Genomic DNA, 22,288 nt, shown 5'->3' with positions numbered 1-22,288 from the left:
ACTCAACAAATGTCTCACCTAACGGCAGAAATTTGGAGCTCAATTGTAGTCGTAAGCCGAGGACTCCCTGTACACCTGCAGGTGCCTTAATTTCGTATGCTTTGAAACCAGGCAAGGAAACATCCCCACTTCTGGTGCTGTTTTGCACACGGGAGGGTGGCAGCTCAGAGCTAACATCTCGAACGCGTTTGGTGTTCGTTTTTTTCTTCAAACTTTTATTTTTCTGACAAAAACAGCAATGTACAGCATTATTACACGGCAGGGTTATTACATGAGAGGTCATTAGGCAGACTGAGAGTTCACCGGCCTGGCCTTCTGCCAGGACTCAGTCCTTGTGGCGGTAGTGAGGGCTCCGGGATCGTGACCGCGAGTGCCTGTGAGAAACCAAAGAACAAAGACATCAAGGGAAATGGAAAAACGTGGTGGGAACAACAATCTGACTCCTGCCGCAGTGGCACTTTCCTTTTCACTACTCAGCCACAAAATAGCCACCAATGGCTTTTTTTGCGGGGGGGGGGGTGTTATCTCTGGCCTTAAGTGGGCTTTCCCCCCACCTGTTGTTCTTCAAGCAGAGCAGGGCTGAGGAACTCTCCTCCCTTTATGACCTGTGGACTTGGCTGGCTCAGGAATTCTGGGAGTTGAAGTCCACAGGTCATAAAGGGGCCACAGTTCCCCACCCCTGAAATAGTGCAAACGTGAGGAAAAACTGGCCTGCATTTTACAGGTTCCCCTCATTCAACTTTGGGGTGCCTCTTGGATGCATCAAGTTGGCTACTGCGTGATGGTGCTGGACCAGATGGGCCTTTGGAGGTTTTAATTTGCATTTTCTCCCTAAGTAAAACTATTAAGTCTCTTTGGGATTGGCGGGGGAGGTGTAGAAATACATTTAAAAAATAAATTTAGCCTGATTCAGCAGAGCTCTTGCATTCAAAACAAAGTCTCTTAGGTCCTCGACATCAATTACTCCAACTCCAATGGCTGACAAATGTTCATTTCCAAAGTTGCCAGTTTCGACACGGCGTTGATACTCCCTTCATTCTGCCCCATCTTTGCCCCTTAAGCGGGTAAGAAGCAGGCCTTACCTTCTTGAGGAGCTGTATTCTCGACCTGAAAAACAAATACAAACAAATAATATAACCTCTGTATTCACATCTCCGGAACCTTGACAGTTTTGTTTAGTGGCTAAAGCACCAGATTAGAAAGCGGGAGACTGTGAGTCGTAGTCCCATCTTAGGCATGCAAGCCAGCTGGGAGACTCTTGAGCCAATAAACCAGGAGACGGTGAGTTCCAGTCCCGCATTAGGCATGAATGCCAGCCGAGTGACTTTGCGCCAGTCACTCTTGGCTCAACCCACATCGCAGGGTTGTTGTTGGGAAAATAGGAGGAAGGTGCACTGAATATGTTCACTGCCTTATTTGTAAAAAAAAAAATAGTAAAGATGGGATATAAACAAACTCCCTTAGAAAACAGGTAGCAAAATATTGTCAGTTGTGACGTTTGCAAATCAGGTCACCCTCATGTGACGGCACTTGATTGAATGCTGCAATAGTTAAAAGCCCTAGGCTGTTTCTTTTTTTTGGGGGGGGGGAGAGACTGAAATAAATGCTGGTTTTCAGCAAAAGTTGTAAATGAGGTCTGTGGGATGCTCCAAACGGCTGTTAATGTGTCTCAGTTGTTAAGTGCCCGACATGCGGTCATGTGACCACAAGGGGGGGGGAAACACTGCCGAACTTTGGAACTGAGTGGTATCTCTAGTCTAGGGGTCCCCAAACTCTGGGCCGTGGACTGGCACTTGGCCGTGGCATGCCAGAAACCGGGCCGTGCAAACAAAGGAAGCCCAATCCGCAGGATGCAGGCAGCATGTGGAATCACGCCCCCTCCGCTCCGTGGAAAAGCCTCCACGGAAACCGGTGCCCAAAAGGTTGGGGGCCGCTGCTCTAGTCCATCTTAATTCTGAATGGTCGCTAAGCGACCTACTAAGTCAAAGGCTACTTGTAAAAACCCGTGGCGCCCTGGGGCAACGCTCCTCTGCGTTTGTACGCCATCGTACTTTGCTCCAGCCTCCTCCTCCTCCTCCTCCAATGCTCGTGGAATGTATCACTGGGCTGGAGGTACCACTGGGGTCTGGCACCCCCGCCCCCCCCATCTCCAATTTCAAACATTCTGTACTCTAAAGGTAGCCCTTACTGTAGCGCGGAGAAGGAGAGCGGCTATGGCGGCTGTACTGTCGCTCCCACTCTTCCCGCTCCTTCTCCCGCCGTTCCCGCTCCCTGCAGAGAAGAAAAAAACGGAGATTCGCGGGGATGGAGACACCCGGCACCACCCCCGGCACACCACAAGGACGAGAAAACCCGAGAGATTACTTCATCCGGATCTTCCGAGCCATGGCACGCAACTCATCCTCTCGTTCCTGGAAGAAAAGGTGGAAGTCCAGTCAATCCAAGGACGAAAGGCACCTGGGACATCTTCATAGCAACCAACCCTGCTGCATTCTACAGGTGATTCTCAACTGATGGCCGGCATTTAGCATCACAACTGATCTCCCTAGCACTATTTAAACCCTGATGGCTAGCACTACTTATAACCCAGTTTCAAAGTTCGGACAGCAGCTGCTGTCTCCTCCCCCCTCCCTCCCCCGCCTGTGATCACCTAGGACAGAAGCAACCTAGAGGAATTTCCTGGCAGTTAGAACAATCAGTGGAACAACTTGCCTCCAGAAGTTGTGGGTGCTCCCAACACTGGAGGTTTTTAAGAAGAGATTGGATTTTTCCTGGATGATAGCGTCTCCTGACAGAGCAGGGGGTTGGACTAGAAGGCCTCCAAGGTCCCTTCCAACTCTCTTATTCTCTCACCTGATCCCATCTTTGGGCACTGGGCAACCAGCTCCCCTTTGTGCCTTTTGTGGCATCCTGCAGTCACACGACCATGATTTGTGACCCATCTTTTGGCTAAAACCTGGCATTTACTCCCCATTTCTGGCAGAAAGCGTCCAGGGTTCCCTTAGCACTGGCGGTAAAGGGGCACCTTGGTACTCAACTGCTTTGAAACTCATTGAATTTGGTACTCGATGCATTTTGATGTAAAGGTTTTGCCCCAGTACTCATCGTTTGTTTGGTACTCTACGCAGAAGCTAGAGCCTGTCGGTGTCGACTGCTTTGCAACACACTCCCTTATTCCTTTTGGGAAAAATCTGGTACTCCTGTTTTTTGCTATTCATCGTGCCTCCCGGAACCAATGAACGATGAGTACTGAGGCACCACTGTATTCATTTAACAACTGCTGCAGAAGTCAGAAAATTGGGCCACGGTCACTTGGTGACCCACTTAACCATCGGCCACACTTATGACCATAATTCTGGGCTTAGCTATGGCCGTAAGTCAAGGAGTAGCTGCAGTTGGATCTTACAATGTGCCCGTGCTAGTTCAGCTACTGCACTGGGCCAATCAGTTCACTGCCAGCTTACCTGTCTTTCGTGTTCCTGTTGCATCATCTTCTCCTGTGCTGCTTTTTTGTCTGCTTTAACTGAAGAGGCAGAGCAGAAAAGTGAGGGGGGGGGGGCAGACAAGAAAAAGGGATGGGGAGGGTCCCCTAGGTCTGTGACAGCCTCTGCCCTGTGCCAACCCTCAAGATGCTTACACTGCCGGTTAAGCGCCTTCTGCATACGCAGCTTCAGTTTCTCCTGCGGAGTCAGCTTTGGCTACAAGCAGAAGCAAACAGAAACATATTAAAAAGTTTATCCTGGGCCTGAACACCTTGTCCATTTGGGGAAGGCGTGTGTGGAGAAAGACAAAGGTCTCCAAAAAGTCTCTCCTATAAATAAAGTATTATTTACATTGAGTGGGGGGGGTGGGAAGAGAAAAGAACGAGACAGCCATTCACTGAACATACAAGAATGAAAAAGTGTGTATTTTTGAGTTCCCAAGCGCTGCCAGCTACCTGCCTCTCCCCATAAGGCTACTGTGGCCCAGCAAGAAGCGAGATCCTATCTTCCCCGCTCAAAGGATCCACAAAGCCAACTGTGTGAAAAGAAAGAGCAGGGGTGATATAATGGCAGTCTTCCAATACTTGAGGGGCTGCCACAAGGAAGAGGGGGGGTCAACTTATTCTCCAAAGCACCAGAGGGCAGGGCAAGAAACAAGGGATGTAAGCTAACCAAGGAGAGAAGCAATCTGGAGCTAAGGAGAAATTTCCTGACGTTGTGGGTGCTCCATCACTGGAGGCTTTTAAGAAGAGACTGGACCTCCATTTATCAGAAAAAGTATAGGTCTCCTGCGAGAACAGGGGGCTGGACTAGATGACCACCAAAGTCCCTTCCAACTCTGTTACTGCTACTAGCACAAATCAGAGCTTGGAGGAATAATAATAATAATAAAAAGGCAGCTTATTTCAGGGGTGTAAAAAGAAGCAACAGCGTGGGGGCGAGCAATTCCAGAATTCAAAATGCAAAAGCTCACTAAGTGACAAAAGAAAAGACTCCCTGGAGTCCCCAACACAATAACTACACATACACAACAGAACTGACTCAGAGTTCATTTGCAAGTCATAACTGTGTTGCAAAATATTTTGTTTTAAAAAACCATCCTGGTTACAAGATGCTAATAGGAAACGCTAGTTGCTACTTTTTCTTGGGTATGGATTGAGCCTGGTGAGGTGTAACACGAATCTTCCCAAATGTAAAGACAGAATGTATCTAAGGCCATTTAAGTACATAAATTGTTGGAGTCAGTTATCCCAGCCTTTTCTTAAAAACCACAAGCCGAAAACCAGGTTGATCTAGTGAGTGAGAACTAGTCTGGTCTAGTGGTTAAGGCACCAGACTAGAAAGCAGAAGGCAGTGAGTTCTAGTCCCACCTTAGCCATGAAAGCCGGCTGGGTGACTTTGGGCCAATCACCAGGAGACTGTGAGTTCTAGTCCCGCCTTAGGTGTGAAACCTGGCTGGGTGACTTTGGGCCAGTCAATCTCTCAGCCCAATCCAACCTCGCAGGGTTGTTTTTGTGAGGAAAACAAGAGGAGGAATGTGAGTTGGATATGTTTGCCACCTGGAGTTATTTGTAAAAATAATAAAGGTGGGATATTAATAAATAAATTTAAAATAAAACATTTTTTTAAAAAAATAATAAAAATAATAATAAAAAATACAATACACATGGTAGCCACATAAGGAAACAAGGCAACCAAATCATGAAGCTTCTGACATTCATGTCAAAGGCCAAGTTCCTTCTAGAGATCTGAACAAGAGTAAGAATTATTGGCCCATTTTTTTAAAAAAAATATTTTTGAAAAATCAAAGCCCCTTTGCTTTTCTGATTTCAACATATCTGCAATTCTTCCAGGAATCGGAGGCTTTCAATCTTGTTTGTACACAGGGCAGGATTCCAAAAATGCGATGCTTAAGTTTTCAGACTCGGAACATTTTTTTCCTGTCCTGTCTGCAGCCCTCTGACTCACATTACATTTCCTCAGGGATCAAAGCAATATCCATCCCCCCCCTCCCCCAGCCAGGAATTTGGCACTGAATCAAGCCCAATTTTTTTTAATCCTTCTTCTGATGCCTCTAACCGTTAGCTGGACTGATCCTAGAAATCTGGGAATTGCGACTCAATATACTTGGAAATCAGAAAATTCCAGAGAACACAATCTTTCTCGCCTAACCAGGAGGGGGGAACAATGGGGGACGGGGGAGTACAAGTAGCCCTTGACTTACGACCAAAATTGAGGCCCAAATTTTCCATCGCCAAGCGAGACGCTTATCAAATGAATTTCGCCCCCTTTTACGACCTTCCTCGCCACGTTAGTTAAGTGAAACCATCTGTCTTCCCCGTGGACTTGGAGGTCGCAAAAGGGGCTCGCGGGACCCCGGGACACGGCAACCTGTCATAAATAGGACTCAGCTGCCAAGCGTCCGAATTTTGATCACGTGGCCGTGGAGGGTGCTGCAGTGGTGGAAAATGGTCACAAGGCACGTTTTTCAGTGCCGCTGTTAACTTTAAACGGTCATTACGTGAACATTTGTTAAGTCCAGGACTACCTGGTACACCTTGGCCCTCCCACCTTTTATTCCTCGAGGAGAGAAGCCAAGCCTTCCCAGACAAATGAGACGAATACCCGAGGCCGCTGCAAAGTTTAGGCCAGCTTTCGTCAAGTAACGTAAGAGTTCAGTTCCCAGAACTAAGATTGTGGGTGGTTGGACTAGAAGACCTCAAGGTCCCTGGCAACTCTGTTATTTGAAGACGGGATGAAAGAACTAAGGAGGCCTCAAGCAAACGGAGGATTATAGGTGACAAAGGAGGCTGCGGTCTCTGACAGCAAGCAGGACCGTCTTTTATGGTCCCTTCCAACTCTTGTTCTTCTTCTTCCGTTACGTTCTATCTCTTCACCCTTCCCTAAATACGAAACCCATCAAGCACGGCCATGCAAACTCTAGGCAAGGCCCCACAGAAAACACGCTTCCCGCATGTGTACGGTCCCCCGAGTCTTTTGTTTGTCTGCAGTGATGGGAATTAAGAGGTGAGGTTTAAATTCTTACTGACTTTGGCAGCTCCTGTCTCTTTACCACCAGCCGTTTCAGCCCTAAAAAAAAAAAAGAGAGAGAGAGAAAGAGAGAAATGGGTATCGATCAAAAGATGGATGCAAGACAGGGATTAATCTGAGTCAGCAACGTGCAGGCCTTCCAGCTAAGCTCCGAGACTAACTTGACGTGTCCTAATGAAGCTGCCCCTTGACAGTGAATCTGCTGCTCTCTTGAATCTGCTGCTCTCTGAGCTGGCTGAGTCTGCTTGCCCCCCGAGAGTCACCTATCAAAACGATCGAGGTGGGATATAAATGAAAGCAGGAAATCAAAATGAATACAACTGCACACTCACTTTTTCAGTTTCTCCCCTACGGCAGGCGAAGCCGCAGGCCTGAGCATTTTCTCTCTGGCGGGAGACGCTGAACGGCTGCGGCTGCGCGATTCGCTCTCACTTTGGCTGCTGCGGCTGCTGCTCCAGTGCCTCCCTCCTCGGCCGCTGCTCCACCGATAGTGCTCCCCAGACCGGGAATGGCTCCTGAGAGGGAGGGAAGAGCCTTGCGTTAGGCCAGGGGATCCCCAACCTTGGCAGCTTTACAACTTGCGGACTTCGACTCCCAGAATTCCCCCGCCAGCCAAGCAGGGGCATCCATCCTCAGCAGCTTTATGACTTGCGGACTTCAACTCCCAGAATTCCCCCGCCAGCTAAGTGCTCTTGTTCACTGAGGAACTCTGGGAGTTGAAGTCCACAAGTCGCCAAGGTTGGATTAGGGCAGGGGTAGGCAACCTCGGCTCTTTTATGACTCGTGGACTTCAACTCCCAGAATTCCTGAGTCAGCTACGCTGTTGAAGTCCACGAGTCACAAAAGAGCCGAGGTTGCCTACCCCCGGATTAGGGCACCTCTATCCTTCACACACACACACACACACACACACACACACACACACACACACACACACACACACACCAAAGAAGTAGATACCGCTCTCCTGCTGCTTGGCTCACTGACCTGGATCTGCGTCGAGAGCCGTAACGCCAGCCCCTCTCTGTCGACCGCGACCTGGAGTGTCGGCGCCCGTCCCGGGAGCCTCCGGCTGAGTATCGCCTGGTCCTGCTGTGGGACCGGGAATACCTGTGGCTGCGGGAGCGGTTGTAGCTGCCGGTCCTGTGGTAGCTACTTGTCCGATGGGACCGTGAGCTGGACTGCGAGCTGGAGGAGGAGGAAGTGGACGAGGAAGAGGAGGAGGAGGAGGAGGTGGAGGAGGAGGTGGAGGTGGAGCGTCGCCTGGAAGGAGGAGAGGCAGGATGCTGGCTGGTCACGCAGGAGACCGGCAGTGGAGGAGAAAGGCCGAAGGACGTCCCCGACTGCCAAGGTCTAATCCTGCTGGACATTCCCCAAAAGGAGGAGGGGAAAAAAAACGCTTCCAAATTAACGGCCACAGCTCAGTCGTCTGCAAACGGTTCGGGCTGCCCTTCACTTCCCCACCTTCTCGGTCTTCTTCCGGGCACCCACTTCCTGGAGACAGGAAGGGTTGGGAGAGTTGGGTTCGGCCGAGTGCAACAGGCACGGGGAGGGTGGTTGACTGCAAGATGTCACGGCAAGAGGCAGAAGGTCGAAACTCCTAGCTCAGAATCTCCCCATCCTCCCGGGCGGGGGGGCTGTCCCATGCTTGAGAATTCCAAATTTTATTTTAAAGGGGGGAAACGCTCTCTTTAAACTCGCAAAACTGCCAGGGAAAAGGCTTATTTAATAAACAAAAAACAAAATGCCGCGCGTGGGAACCTATGCTGAAAAGAGACTGGGACCCCGGCGGGTTTCATTATTATTTGCCACAAGGGCTCAAATGAGGCAAGGGGGAATTTTTCCCCCCCAACAATGTAAAGATTAGGGTTCGCTAAAGACGGGGTCTTGGAAAGCTCATGTTCCCAAGCCTTGGTTTCGCTGGCAGAATGGTCGATGCTACGCGGCTATTTATTGCCCTCTGCTGCTGTGCCACAATCTTGCTGCGGATTACGTTTTTCATGGCACGTTATGTAGAAACAAAATACAGGTAATCCTCACGACAGTACGTTTAGTGGCCAAAGTTACAACGGTGCTGGAGGAAAAAAAAGGGATTGGCGACCATTTTTCACGTGATTTACATTCGGACGCTCGACAAACTGGCTCATATTTATGATGGTAGCCGCGTCCCGAGGGTGGGGTGGGGTGGGGTCACGCGATCCCCTTTGGCGGCCTTCTGATGAGCGAAGTCGATGGGGGCAGCCAGATCCGCTTTGCGACCACGTGGCTAATTTAACAACTGCAGGGCTTCCCTTCACCAAGGTGGCAAGGAAAGCCACAAAACGGGGCAAAACACTCTGGACAAACTTTTAGCAGCATTGGTGCTGGCCTCCGTTGTGGCAGTAAGTCGAGGACTAGCTGTGAGTCCCACAAGCTTCGTCTTTTAAATGGTGGATTTTTTTAAAAAAAATACCCTGGGGGCAGCGATGACGACAGTGGGGAGAGCGAGCAGCCATCATTTCACGTGCAGAGCTGACTGGCTGGGAACATGCTAGGGTAGGGGTCTTCAAACTTGGCAACTTTAAGGCTTGTGGACTTCAACTCCCAGAATTCCTCAGCCAGCTGGCTGAGGAATTCTGGGAGTTGAAGTCCACAAGCCTTAAAGTTGCCAAGTTTGAAGACCCCCATGCTAGGGCTTAATTTGCAATAAACCAGCTTCCCATACCAAAGGATTCTCCCCCACCTTAATTCAAGAGGATCTCTACAAAGTTAAGGCAGCCATACAGGATCCCGGACCCCGTCTCTCCTTCGACGAAGCCAACAGTTGGATGCCTCCCGTAGGATCTGTCCTGGGACAGAAGGGGACCCTCTTTCCTGATCCCTGACCAGATTCCATCCTGAAAGGATCGTTCAGGCAAGGGGAATGACCAAGGGCAACACAGATCCCCTTAACACCAGTCGGGACCGGACCAAGCATTCAGACCGGATGATGTCAAAAGCCAACTCTCAACCTTTGACCCCCCCAGAAGGATCAAAAGGGGGTCTCTGCTTTTAAGGTTTGGGAAAAGGCGAGGCGGGTGCAAAAGTTACCGACCGGGAGGAGGCACTATGACCTGCCGCAACGCTGCCCTGCTGCGCTTGGCCGGAGCGTGCCTTGTTGAGGGAGGCCGTTTTCCGAGGGGGTGCCCCGGGTTGCGAAGCAGCGGCTTCTTCATCGCTGCCCCCAAAACTGGTGATGAAGGTGATCTTCTCCTCGTGGCCAGGCGAAGGCGAGCGGGATCGGGAGCGAGACTCGGAGCTGGATTCCGAGGGGGATCTGTGGGAGGAAGGCAGGCCATCACTGGAGAACAGAGGGGGGGGGGGCGTGATCCCAGCCCAAAGCAGCTCTTGGGCATTTGCCAGGCTTGTCTGCCACAGAGGGTATTACCGACAGAAAAGAATATTTGCAGCTCAAGGTTGAACTGAGGAATCTTTGCTTTTTTAAAAAAAATATATATTAATTTTCCAACTTTCAATTTGAGTATTTAAAAAGCAACGTGGCGACTGGGTTAATCCATAGTTCGATAACAGCATCTTTAGTGCAAGTCTCAGGTTACAACATCAGATATTTCTTCCCTGAACATTTGCTGTCTCGTATTCAAGCTAGTACGGTTCTAGTTAGATCAACTCAATAAAGACATCGTCGTTACATTTATCAATAATTTTTTTAGCTGGTACGTATCTTAATTACGTTCAATCTTCGTAAACAATCCATATCCTGCTGTTAATTTTTAGCCAATTTTTAGTTTCTCATCACTATTCCAAGTTCACCTTTGATATTTATAATTTTCAGACTTTGGGTAACCAAGATTTCCCTTGTCTCACTTCATAGCAGAATATAATAAGGAATCTTTGAGGCTCCCTTGAGCTTGGTGGCGTTCTTGCAGACGTTTCATTACCCAACTAGCTAACACTGTCAGTGCTAGGAGATAGTGGGGTTTGGGGGCGGAGGAGAATGACGATGACTGTGGGGTCCTTGGTGCTCTCTGACTTTGGTGGTTTTCTTGCAGACATTTCATTACCAAATTAGGTAACCTCATCAGTGCTAGAAAGGAGTGGCATTTGCTCTTATTTTTATATACTAGTTGCTTGCCCAATCAGCGTTGATGGAAGGATTCCTGTAGCTAGATCAAAACACCACCTCACCAGCAATCAAGGGCCATCTGAGCAGAGATTAACACTAGACCAACAATCAGGAAGTAAACAATACCCCAATCAAGGAGCTACCAACACAGATAAACAAGCTAACAGTAAATAACCGCCTAATCAAAGAACTATCTAGAGCAGGGGTAGGCAACCTTACCTCTTTTATGACTCGTGGACTTCAACTCCCAGAATTCCTGAGCCAGCCATGCTGAGGGGAAAGGGAGAGGTTTCCAAGCTGAGCCATGCTGGCTCAGGAATTCTGGGAGTTGAAGTCCACGAGTCACGAGGGGGCCATAGTTTCCCCATGCTGGCTCAGGAATTCTGGGAGTTGAAGTCCACGAGTCACGAGGGGCCCACAGTTCCAGCATGCTGGCTCAGGAATTCTGGGAGTTGAAGTCCACAAGTCATAAAAGAGCCAAGGTGTCCTACCCCTGGTCTAGAATACTCCTACCAACACTGACAGGGCAAGCCGCTAGTATATAAAACCACTTTATAAAACTAGTATATAAAAATGAGAGCAAAACCCCACTCCCTTCTGGCCCTTGATGACACTGCCGAGCGTGGTAAGGAAACGTCTGCAGGAAAACTACCAAGCACAGAGAGCACCAAGGCCCCCACACAAACGGTATTCGAGTAAGCATCAATATTCAACAGACTAAAATAGCACTGCAGCAAGGAAAACCCTGAGCGGTCATTTGTGGGAGGTTTTTTTTTTCAAGTTTTCCATTAAAAATAGAATGAAAATAAATACCAAGTCATCAACAACACTGGCTCCCTTCAAGGCCAGGCTGTTTCTGCACACAGACACCCCTTGCTGACTGTCCTTCACAAATGCAAATTAAGGGATTCTGCCCACCACCACCCCGCCACAAAAGGAAAGGCTGAGCGGTTGGTGGCCTTTACTCACCGTTTGTAAGGATCGTAAGTGGGGCTGTCTCTCCGAGCATAACTGTAAGGAGAGAAAGACTGTGAGAACAAAAACTCTGTTTTCAAAAACAAACTGTAGCCTTCTGCCTTTCCTTCCAGCAAGTCACTTCACCCCAAGCCCAGAAAATACTTTTTTTTAAAAAAAAAAGGAAATCTACCGTGTTTCCCCCCAAATAAGACCAGGTCTTATATATTTATTTTTTTGCTCCAAATGACACACTAGGGCTGATTTTCTGGTTAGGGCTTGTATTTGGGGAAATACGGTACTAAATGCATCTGTCTGGCTGACGATCTTAACTGGGGCTTATTTTGGGGATGGGGCTTATATTAGGAGCGTCCTAAAAAAATCATGCCAGGGCTTATTTTCTGGTTGGGTCTACTGATGATGATGATGATGATGATGATGATGATGATGATGATGATAAGTTGGAAGAGACCTTGGAGGTCATCTAGTCATATCACACAATCTAATCACCCAAGTTCCTTAGACCAGCTTAGGTGGTCCTTAACTTATGAACGGTAGCTGAGTGTTTGCCTCCCAGCAGAATCCTGCAACTTCCACCCACCCCACCAACCCACCCCAGGAGACTCCAGCGCAACAAACAGCGGAAGGGGCCAAACCTCCGACAGGCCTACCTTGGAGGGCTGATCTTCCTTCCTTTCAAACGTTTCTCTCGGAATTCCCTCCTTTGCCGCCTGGAGCGACGACCCTGGAAGAGAAGGCAGACCTAAGAGATCAAAGAAAAAGGCCCCAGGCTCTGATGGAGCCTATCATCGCTCCCCGGCTTATCCGCCGTGGACGCGGGAGACTGGCCCACGGCTTTTGGGCCTGCATCGGGGAGGATCTGAGACGAGTCAGCAAGGAGAAGCATCGGACGTGGCCTCCCTCAGTCAGGCATATACATAGAATGAAGGCTATTGCTAAGCACATTGATTTGTGCTTCTTAGATTGTAAGCCACCCTGAGTCTTCGGAGAAGGGCGGGATATAAATGGGATTAAAAAAAAATAATGAAGAGAACAGCCAGGCCCGGCCCGGAGTTCTGTCCCCTTACCGAATACATGGCCTTTTCTTCCTCCAGAGCTTTGGCGTGTTTGATAGCTTCTGCCTCCTCTTTGTCCTTCCGCAACATCCTTCCAGAAAAAGAAAATAAGAATAACAGAGCTGGAAGGGACCTTGGAGGTCATCTAGTCCAACCCTCTGCTCAGGCAGGAAACCCTATACCCGTGGTGGCGAACCTACGGCACGCGTGCCACAGGCAGCACGCAGAGCCCTCTCTGTGGGCACACGCGCTGTCGCCCCAGTCCTAGGCCTTCAGCTAGGTTTTATAAAACCTTTTCGCTTTAGGCCTCCTCCGCCGTGTGCAAAAAAAAAAAGGTTTAATCAATCAATTTCAACTTCTTGCAAGGAAAAAAAAGATCTCGCCAAGTTGGAATTGATTGATTGAACTTTTTAGTCCCACCCAGTCTGCCGTTACAACCAAAGCCACGCCCACCCAATTGGCCCCCCAATGGATCACACCCACCCAATGGTCACGCCCATCCGGCACTCGACGATACATAACTGGGTTTTGGTTTACAGTTTGGGCACTCGGTCTCTAAAAGGTTCGCCATCATTGCCCTATATAGCATTTCAGACAAGCGGCTGTCCGATCTTTTCTTAAAAACTTCCAGTGTTGGAGCATTCACCACTTCTGGAGGCAGGTTGTTCCACTGGTTAATTGTTCTGTCAGGAAGTTTCTCCTTAGTTCCAGGCTGCTTCTCTCCTTGATTAGTTTCCATCCGTTGCTTCTGGTCCTGCCTTCAGGGGCTTTGGGGGAAGAGGCTGACTTCCTATAGGCTGATACAGGACCACCTGTATTGTGTCTGAGCTTCTCAGGAGTTCCAAAAAAGGAAGAGGAATCTTACCGGACAAAGTCTCCTTCGGCCATCCCGTAGGTGGTTGCCTGTTTATTCAGATCGGCCACTTGGTCCTGGTTCAGCTCATCTACGTCAACTTCGACATCTGAAAGCAACGTAAAACAGCTGACGTTTGCCCCCATCTGACCACGCCTGCCAGCCCTGCCAGCCGCTCCCTGCTGTGCTCCTGCTTCTCTGACGAGCCCGATCCTAAAAGTGATCTGGAGATCTACCGATATCGGGGATGACTTCATCCTCGTCGGTGTTGCTGTCTTCCTCAGAGTCTTCCTCCTCGGCTCGTTTCTCGGAAGGATTCTCAAGTTCTGCCACTGTGCTGTCCTCGTAGGTGTAGCCGATAGAAGCTTTCTTCTCCGCCAACCTACGTAGAGAAATGTGTCTCGTCAGGTACAGGCTGCCAGGAGTCCCAGGGCAGGACATCCGTGCCGGGATTCTCCCCCTTGCCCTGTTTATTTCAAAACATTTTAAGACTGCTTTTCAACCAGATGGAACCTGTAGGCTGGTAAGCAATACAGCCTCCCAGCTGCCAGATTTCAAACCAGACATGAACATAAATCTCTTCCCTTCAGGAATTCAATCCAAAACATTCAGTCTCTATAAGGTCAGGTAAGAGCGACAGGGGGAGAGGCACAAAAGGTACCGATAGGAGAGAATAACTGCAGCTCAGGGTTGAACAGTGGGGTCCCTGGTGCTCTCTGAGCTGGGTGGTTTTCTTGCAGACGTTTCATTACCCAACTAGGGAACATCATCAGTGTTAGAAGAGAGTGGGGTTTGTGGAGGGGAGGAAAAGGACAAAGAGAAGAAAAGAAGGAAGTCGGAGAATATAGACAAACATGATGATGATGATTAGGAGGAGGAGGAGGATACAGACAAGCAGGGGAAGGAGAAAGGGAAGGACTGTGGGGGTTCTTGGTTCTCTCTGAACTTAATTGCTTTCCTGCAGAATTTCATGACCGGACTAGAGAACACCATCAGGGCTAGAAGTGGGAGGGATCTGCTCTTTTTTTATAAATCCTATTCAGCACTTATGATGTTCTTTCGTTGGGTCACGAAACGTCTGCGAGAAAACAACAAAGCTCAGAGAGCACTAAGGACCCCACAATCCCGAAAGGGTCGGAATCACACCCGACGTGTCCGAAGATGGTCCAGCTGACTGTACTCACTTCTTTTTTTCATCTTCATTGGGCTTCTGGAGTCCTCCATACAGCTCATCGATGTAGATCTGATACAGGCATTGCTCTTCTGAGACTGTAAAGCAGGGATGGAGACCACGCAGATGAGATTCCCACAAAGCTGGTCCATTTGCAGCAAAACTAGGCTGGCTTCAGGTACAACACAGATCTGTTTCTCCTCCGCTATCCCACCTATCACCCTCCGGGCACAACTGGAGAAAGCCAACTCAGGAGAAGACAAACAGCTCTGATGAATGACCCTGAAGCACCAATCCAAAGATGTGTGGGTGACAGCGTTTGTCCTATTCCCAACAGGCCAATTCATCTTTACAGACAGCTGCTCTGCAGTGTGTGTGTGATTAGGCTCCTGCCCTGCTAGCCCAAAACAGATGGCAGCACTTCGTCAACCCTCTGATCACAGAAGACAACAAAAATTAAGCAAGGTCAAACCCACGGAGATCCTCAATCATCCAGGTCATCGTTGTCCCAAAGGCGCTTTTTCCAAAAGGCAACTGGACTTTTTTTTCTTCTTGACAACATTTTGCTTCTCATTCAAGAAGCTCCTTCGGTTCAGAACTGCAGAAGTTTCTTGGATCAGAAGAGGAACCTTTCAGTTGCCTTTTGGAAAAGGAGCTTATGGGTCAGACCTAGTTAGTAACTAATGAGAGGCTGCAAAAAATCCCAGGGCTGTGGACAGACTGAGATGTCCTAGTACAGGGGTGGGGAACCTTGGCTCTTTCATGACTGGTGGACTTCAACTCCCAGAATTCCTGAGCTAGCATGGCTGGCTCAGGAATTCTGGGAGTTGAAGTCCACGAGTCCTAAAGGGGGCCACAGTTCTCCCATGCTGGCTCAGGAATTCTGGGAGTTGAAGTCCACGACTCATAAAAGAGCCAAGGTTCCCCACCCCTGTCCTAGTAAAACGTGATGGCAGATTACTTCTGTGCTACAGTCAAGAAAACGAGGAGTTTTATAAAGTCTATAAAGTCATCAGGATTTGAACTCAACGAAGTTCAATGCAACGAAGTTCAGCTCAACGCACGCGCACGCACACACACACGCACACACACACACACTTTGTACCTTAAACCTCCGTGCTCTACAGCAAGGCAAGAAAAGTTGAGAACTTACTGCCAGCGAAATCGTTCTGCACGAGTCCTCTGTATCTTTCATAGTTGCATTTCCTTTCGTCGGACTCCTGCTCGGGGGAACTGGAGGCGTTTAAGAGGAAGAGGCCAAAATTAAAATTCTAAGCAGGCCAAGTCGGGCGAGCAACTCTTTGAAAACTGCACAAAGACTTGCAGGACAGATCCAACATGTGCTGCTCCCACAGCACCCCAGTTCTGAAACATCATGGCATGAAGAAACTCCCCATGTTAACTGAGCCTTTCCCTCCCCCACACCCCCTCCCCAAAATAAACAGGCCAAGTTATTTTATCCCAGCTGGGTTCCCACATCCCATTGGCATCTATCTGCATCTGATGGGATTTGCCAGCCAAATGACTGCAATTTTGTTGTGGCACACGTGCCATAGGTTCACCACCATGATTATAGAAAAATTTATCCCTTCCCAATGAAAGTATCTCCAAAGCCAAACCAAGCTCTCCTCTCAACCTCCGACGGAAGCAAGGAGCTGTTCATCCCAGCATCAGAGATGGGGGGAGAAAAAAGGAACAAATGCCTTACATTGGATTCAGCAGGGGTGGAGTATACATGGGGATGTAATCCAGGTGAGCCCGTACATCAAACCGGTCAATCATGTTGTTGGTATCCCCCTGCCAAGGCATCCTGTATGGACACAATACCAAAGGGTGGAGTCCCAATTAAAAAAAAGACCAACATTCAGTGCTTACTGTACACAGGACAGTCCCCCACCCTTTCAGCGGGTAAATCTCCAGTTTCTCTCTGTTCTGGCAGGGCAACGTTTCCCAACCGTGCCAATTTCCAGGGGGTACGGACTTCAACTCCCAGAATTCTCAATGTTCATGCTGGCTGGGGAATTCTGGGGGTTGAAGTCCACATACAGGTAGTCCTCAACTTATGACAACTGAGCCCCAAATTTCTGTCGCTAAACGAGACAGCTATTGAGATTTGCCCCATTTTATGATCTTTCTTGCCGCGGTTGTGACGCGCATTCCTGCAGTTGTTAAGTTAGTAAGCCATATGGAAAGCGAATTGCAAGTCTGACTCTGCTGTACAAGCAGGAAAGTGTCTGCTTGAGCTTCTTGCAAATATTATCTGTCTGTTGTGGATGGTTTATCCACAATAGAGTTTGTGTTACCCTCCATCAAGGTCATCGTCCTTATTCGCCTCAAGAGTGTTTCTAACCTAGGCAACTTGAAGCTCTGTGGACTCCAATTCCCAGAATTCCCCAGTCAGGATGAGAAGCACTGCTCCACAGTTGGCCAGGCCGGAACTGCAAATTACTCACATATTCACTGGACTTTCAGCTGCAAGAGCCACAGCGGAATCTAAGTGCACCTTGCAGGCGCGCCCATGGACCTGCAGGAATTGGGCTGGATCCTTTTTCTGGAAGGAAAGAAACCCACAGGTAACTGCCCCAAACCAACAACACTTGATCCAATTCTACAGAACAATTACAGCCGATGGGTGGGATCTTTCCAGGATTCTGCCCTATTGATATTTTATTTTTTATTGATTAAATTCGTTTACTGCAAGTCAGCTTTATTCTCCTTTCGGTATTGTAAGGATTGCATTTAAGGCCTTTTTTATACGGAGGTAGTCCTCGACGTCCGATCATAGTTGAGCCCAAAATTTCTGCTGAGACATTTGTTCAGTGAGTTTTGATCTATTTTACGTCCTTTCTCGTCTCAGTCGTTAAGTGAATCACTGCAACTGATAAGTTAGTAACGTGGTTGTTAAGCGAATCTGGTTTCCCCGTTGACTTCTCTTGTCAGAAGGTCGCAAAAGGGGATCACGTGACACCCCCCCGGGACATTGCAACTGTCATAAATATGAGCCAGTTGCCGTCTGAATTTTGATCACGTGACCACGGGGATGCTACAACGATCATAAGTGTGGCCATAAGTCCCTTTTTTCAGCGCCGTTGTAACTTCAAACGGTCACTAAATGGAAGATTGTATTTCCAAGGACTCCCTGTATTCAATACTAGAAAATTCTGTTTGCAAGAAAAATGTAACATCTCATGCTCATTTCTTGAAGAGTATTAATCCTGAAAGAGGCAGGCGGTAGACGTAAGGCGTTCTCCCAAAATGAACCAAGGAGAAAGACACTCACAATCTTTTCGTAATATTCTCTCCGACGTTCTGCTCTTTTCTTATAATCCACCATCATCCCCCGCAGCTTCCGCTCATGTTTTCGAGCTTCGTGCCACATCCTGCTTTTCTCCCGGCTGTTCCACAGGGTGAGGAAAAGAGAAGGAGGGGAGGGGGGGGAGAGAAGAGGAAAGGGAAATATAACAAAATCTAACACATCCACTTTTCCACACTGCACCCCATCCTCCCACAGACTCTGCCAAAATATTCTTTATTAATCGTATCAGATACTACATTGGTCTCTGAATGACAAATGACAAAAATGACAAAGCAGAACTGTGTACAGTTCTACCAGAATTTAAACTTGTTTTTACAAGGTATCAGGCATAGTTCTATGTGAAGATGAAATCCACCCTGTGAGTTTCTATGCTGGTCTCGCTTCCTTCCAATCAAGCTTCTACAGCCCCTTGAAGACAGATCAGTTCCAAAGTCTCTGGATACCTGATTTTACTGAACCATTTAGTACCGTCAAGACAAGGTAAAATGAATTGCCTTTGAGCAGATTCCACCTACTGAAACTCATATATGGCAATTCTTTCATTTGCCTTTTTCCTAGAATTAGGTAGATCAATTACTCCAGGTCCAAACCCCCCCCCCCAACAATTTGAAGGTAGGTCAAATACTGCAAACTGCAAAAATGAACTGGGAAGTACAGCAAAGAACCTTAGATGGCAAATGAAACAGCAGACAGGGACCTGGCACACATAACCAATACTCACTGAGAGCAGGATCTTGAGAGATGTCAAAACGGATCCTCTCCTTTTCCCCAAGCACAGTGAAACAAGATATTTGTTTTTCCTCTGTGAAAGGAGCACCCTAAATAAATACAAAGTCTGAAAATGTAAAGACTAATTTTTTAATCTAAATGTTAAATAGCTCGCAATTTACCTGATGGACAGGCAGTTTTTCTCCCCAGTTTTTCTCCTCTCATACAAAGAGCACCACCAAATATTATTGCAGGTATGGGAATTCTTTTTTTTAATGGAAATTTTATTCAAAATTACAACTGCAGCAATCAAAAATAATGCAAGGGTGATTCTTAAATTGTTTTCCTCCAAGGAACCCTTCCCACTTTTAAAAATTATAGAGGACCCCAAAAAGAACATTTGGTACTATAACTTACATTGACTGATATTTATCACATTATCCATTAGAATTGACACATTCTCTGCCACTACTGCTTCTTACAATTGTCTGATGTGATTTTAATACTATATTATTTCTCAGCATAGGCTGGCAAATAATTTTGAGGACACCTGAATCTTGAGAGACTTCCAGGGGTCCTCAGATCACACTTTAAGAAACAAGGCTTTAGAAGCTACATTAATACAACAGACCTACCGATTCTCATCATTAAGCAAAATATTTTTATGCGCTTATAAATACAACAGCACTGACAATTAATAGCAATAGCACTTAGACTTAGCAGGTAATCCTCGAGTTACAAGAGTTTATTTAATGACCATCACAACGGCACTGAAAAAAGTAACCTAAGAGCATTTTTCACACTTAACGACAACTGCAACATCCCCACGGTCTCATGATCAAAATTCAGAGGCTTGGCAATTGACTCATATTTATGACGGTCATAGTATCCTGGAATCATGTGATCCCCTTTCACGACCCTCTGCCAAGCAAAATCAAAGGGGAAACCAGATTCACTTAACAACCATGTTACTAACTTAACTGCAGTGATTCACTTAACAACTGTGGCAAGTAAGGTCGTAAAATGGGGCTAAACTCCTTTAACAAACATCTCACTTAGCAACATAAATTTTCGACTCAATTGTGCTCATAACTCGAGGACTACTTGTAACCAAATAAATCTCTAGTAATAATATATGTAGCATATATGTACATACATAGTAACAATGTATAGCAATACCAATAGCACTTAGACTTATATACTGCTTTACAGCCCCTCTCTAAGCGGTTTACAGTCATCCTATTGCCCACAATAATCCGGGTCCTCATTTTACCGACCTCGGAAGGAATTCAGGTGGCCAAGCTTTGTGGGAAGGGGAATGAGATCCCAATAGGAAAACTGGAAGGCCGGTTCCACACCTGACAGAAAACAATTCAATAATCCTTTTCAGGATCTCTACCGCTTCTCTAGTTCATCAGTGAGAGAAAACATTGCCCCTCATTTAAAAAAAGCGATGCTGGTCCTCAAGAACAACCCGCCTCCAGAAGCTGTGAATGCTCCAATACTGGAAGTTTTCCAGAAGAGACTGGACAGCCATTTGTCTGAAACGGTACAGAGTTTTCCTGCCTGAGCAGGGGGTTGGACTAGATGACCTCCAAGGTCCCTTCTAGCTCTATTATTACTATTATTAGATTTCTGCAGCTCCCCTCCTCCTCCTCTCCCAAGGCCAGAAGCTAAATGGGGCTCTTTGTAACCGTTAAGGATGGGATATTGAGACATTTTTAGGGGAAGGGGATACCTCTGGTTTATAAAGGCGGGTAAGAATATGAAACCCTCACTCGCCTATAGCCGAAGGAGTCACTCCACGGAGGCGGCGGCCTCTCAGGCCGAGAGAAACCTCACCAGGCGGGCTCCCACACCATCCAGGCAGCTTCTCCTCCACCCCCGGAATCGCCCACCCTAGTCCTCCGGCTCCGAAGCGGCCTCTTCCCGGCCACCGGTTGCCCGCCGCCCGGTCAGAGGACAGGAGAGATCCCTCCTCACCCTGCGCCAAAGTCGCAGCTTCGCCCCCGGAAGCGGAAATGACTCGGATCTATAGAGTAGCAACCGGGGAGGGGAAAGAGCGCGCAACAGTAAGTCCTCCCTGCGGCCCTCGGATTGGTCAAAGCAGGTCGTGTGACTGCGGGGGCGTCAGCCAATCAAAGCTCGGGTTGGCTCCCTTCAGAAAGTTCAGGTCAGGCGCAAAGAAGGCGGCGGCGGGGCTTCTACTCGTTCAGAGATGCGCAGGCGCAGAAAGCATCCTTCGTTCTGCGGGTTCTAACGCGCGAGTTCGAATCCCGAGCGCCCCCTGTGAGGCAGTTTGGCTGTGGCTGAATCCTGTTCTGAATGATTCGTTTGTCTGAAACCACGTCAGATATCCCCACCTGATGCTTTCCTGGTATGTTAAGTCAAGCTTGGCCATTTAAGATGTGTGGACTGCAACTCCCAGAATTCCCCAGCCTGGCATCTTTTGTGACCTCCAAAATGCAAAATCCAACCCTGAGCTACAGATGCAGGCAGTACTTGACTTACAGCCATTCATTTAGTGACCGAAATCGTAACGGCACTGCAAAAAGTGACTTATGGCCGTGTTTCACACTTGTGACTGTTGCAACATCACCATGGTCATGTGACCAAAATTCAGACACAACTGACTCATGGCGGTCGCAGTATCCGGGATCACGTGATCCCCTTTTGCAACCTTCTGATCAGCAAAGACAATGGGGGAAGCCAGGTTCACTTAACAACCGGGTGATTAAGTTAACAACTGTGGCAAGAAAACTCACTTAACAAATGTCTCACTTAGCCACAGAAATGTTGGGCTCAATTGTGGTCATAAAGTAGAGTTGGGAATGCCTGGAAAAAAACCAGAGAGACTGAGGGGGAAAACAGGAGGTTTTTTCCGTTTTTCCCAAAGCCATTTGGGAAAAACCAGAAAAAAACTTTTTTTTTCCATTTTTTTCCCAGGCCTTCCCATCTCTATAAATCAGGGACTTCATGGAATTCTCTTTCTTCTATTGGAACCACATATGGGTGTCACATGCTTCAGAAAGCATGCAAATGGGAGAAAGATGCATGTAAGCAAACTTACGTGTTTTTTTCTGAATGAAAGCCTGTAAACAGGTAGCAATCCCCATTCTCCCTCACACTGATGCTGTTACCTAGTTGGGTAATGAACTGTCTGCAACCAAACCATCAAGCTCAGAAAGCACCAAGAACTCCAGAAACAGGAATCTTCCCGGCAGTGCTGTGCTTTCAAGTAGGAACAACCCAGAAACCTTAAAAAGAAATGCTTATTCAGACAATAATCTTTCCACCCATTGCATTTGAGCAGCCCCACCCTATAAGTCAAGATTACAGAAAGCATGCAGAGCTTCTGGAATCCTGCCTGGGATATATTATGCAGTATTCTTTGTGCCTTCTTAATTTTTTTATTTAATTATTATCTTTGTAGAAATTCATCGAGAGTCTTGTCGGAGTCTGGCAATTCACCAATGTGTTATAAATAAATCTTTCCCATGGCTTAATATTGGTACTCATTTAGTGACCACATTGGGACTGCCAATTGGTCATTAAGTGAAGTGGTTATTAAGTGA

General features: G+C 47.7%; 1 protein-coding gene across 3 annotated transcripts; it reads right to left on the bottom strand.

The window, feature by feature from the left end:
• Positions 1–194: 194 nt before the first annotated feature.
• Positions 195–20,715, bottom strand: CLASRP (CLK4 associating serine/arginine rich protein). Of its 3 annotated transcripts, XM_081334878.1 has the most exons (22): positions 20,496–20,715; positions 18,727–18,823; positions 17,970–18,084; positions 17,143–17,240; positions 16,398–16,499; positions 15,843–15,922; positions 14,703–14,787; positions 13,755–13,900; positions 13,531–13,627; positions 12,678–12,756; positions 12,261–12,334; positions 11,605–11,646; positions 9,607–9,828; positions 7,521–7,796; positions 6,866–7,048; positions 6,533–6,572; positions 3,638–3,698; positions 3,465–3,523; positions 2,365–2,411; positions 2,189–2,271; positions 1,083–1,107; positions 195–374 (listed from the first exon to the last, which is right to left on the bottom strand). In XM_081334878.1, exons 3-22 carry the CDS (start codon positions 18,066–18,068, stop codon positions 326–328), a joined length of 1,947 nt encoding a protein of 648 aa, XP_081191004.1. In that variant the 5' UTR covers positions 18,069–18,084; positions 18,727–18,823; positions 20,496–20,715; the 3' UTR covers positions 195–325. The 3 variants fall into 3 exon arrangements, 1 of the variants encoding a protein (XP_081191004.1); XR_014027367.1 differs by having other exon boundaries at positions 333–374; positions 2,189–2,411; positions 6,529–6,572; XR_014027368.1 differs by lacking the exon at positions 195–374 and having other exon boundaries at positions 1,085–1,107; positions 6,529–6,572.
• Between the last annotated feature and the right edge of the window lie 1,573 nt (positions 20,716–22,288).

The sequence above is a fragment of the Vipera berus genome, assembly GCF_964194415.1.
Source record: "Vipera berus genome assembly, chromosome: 9".
Classification (NCBI taxonomy): domain Eukaryota; kingdom Metazoa; phylum Chordata; class Lepidosauria; order Squamata; family Viperidae; genus Vipera; species Vipera berus.
The sequence above is the reverse complement of the archived record's forward strand: the minus strand, read 5'-3'. Positions and strand labels throughout refer to the sequence as shown.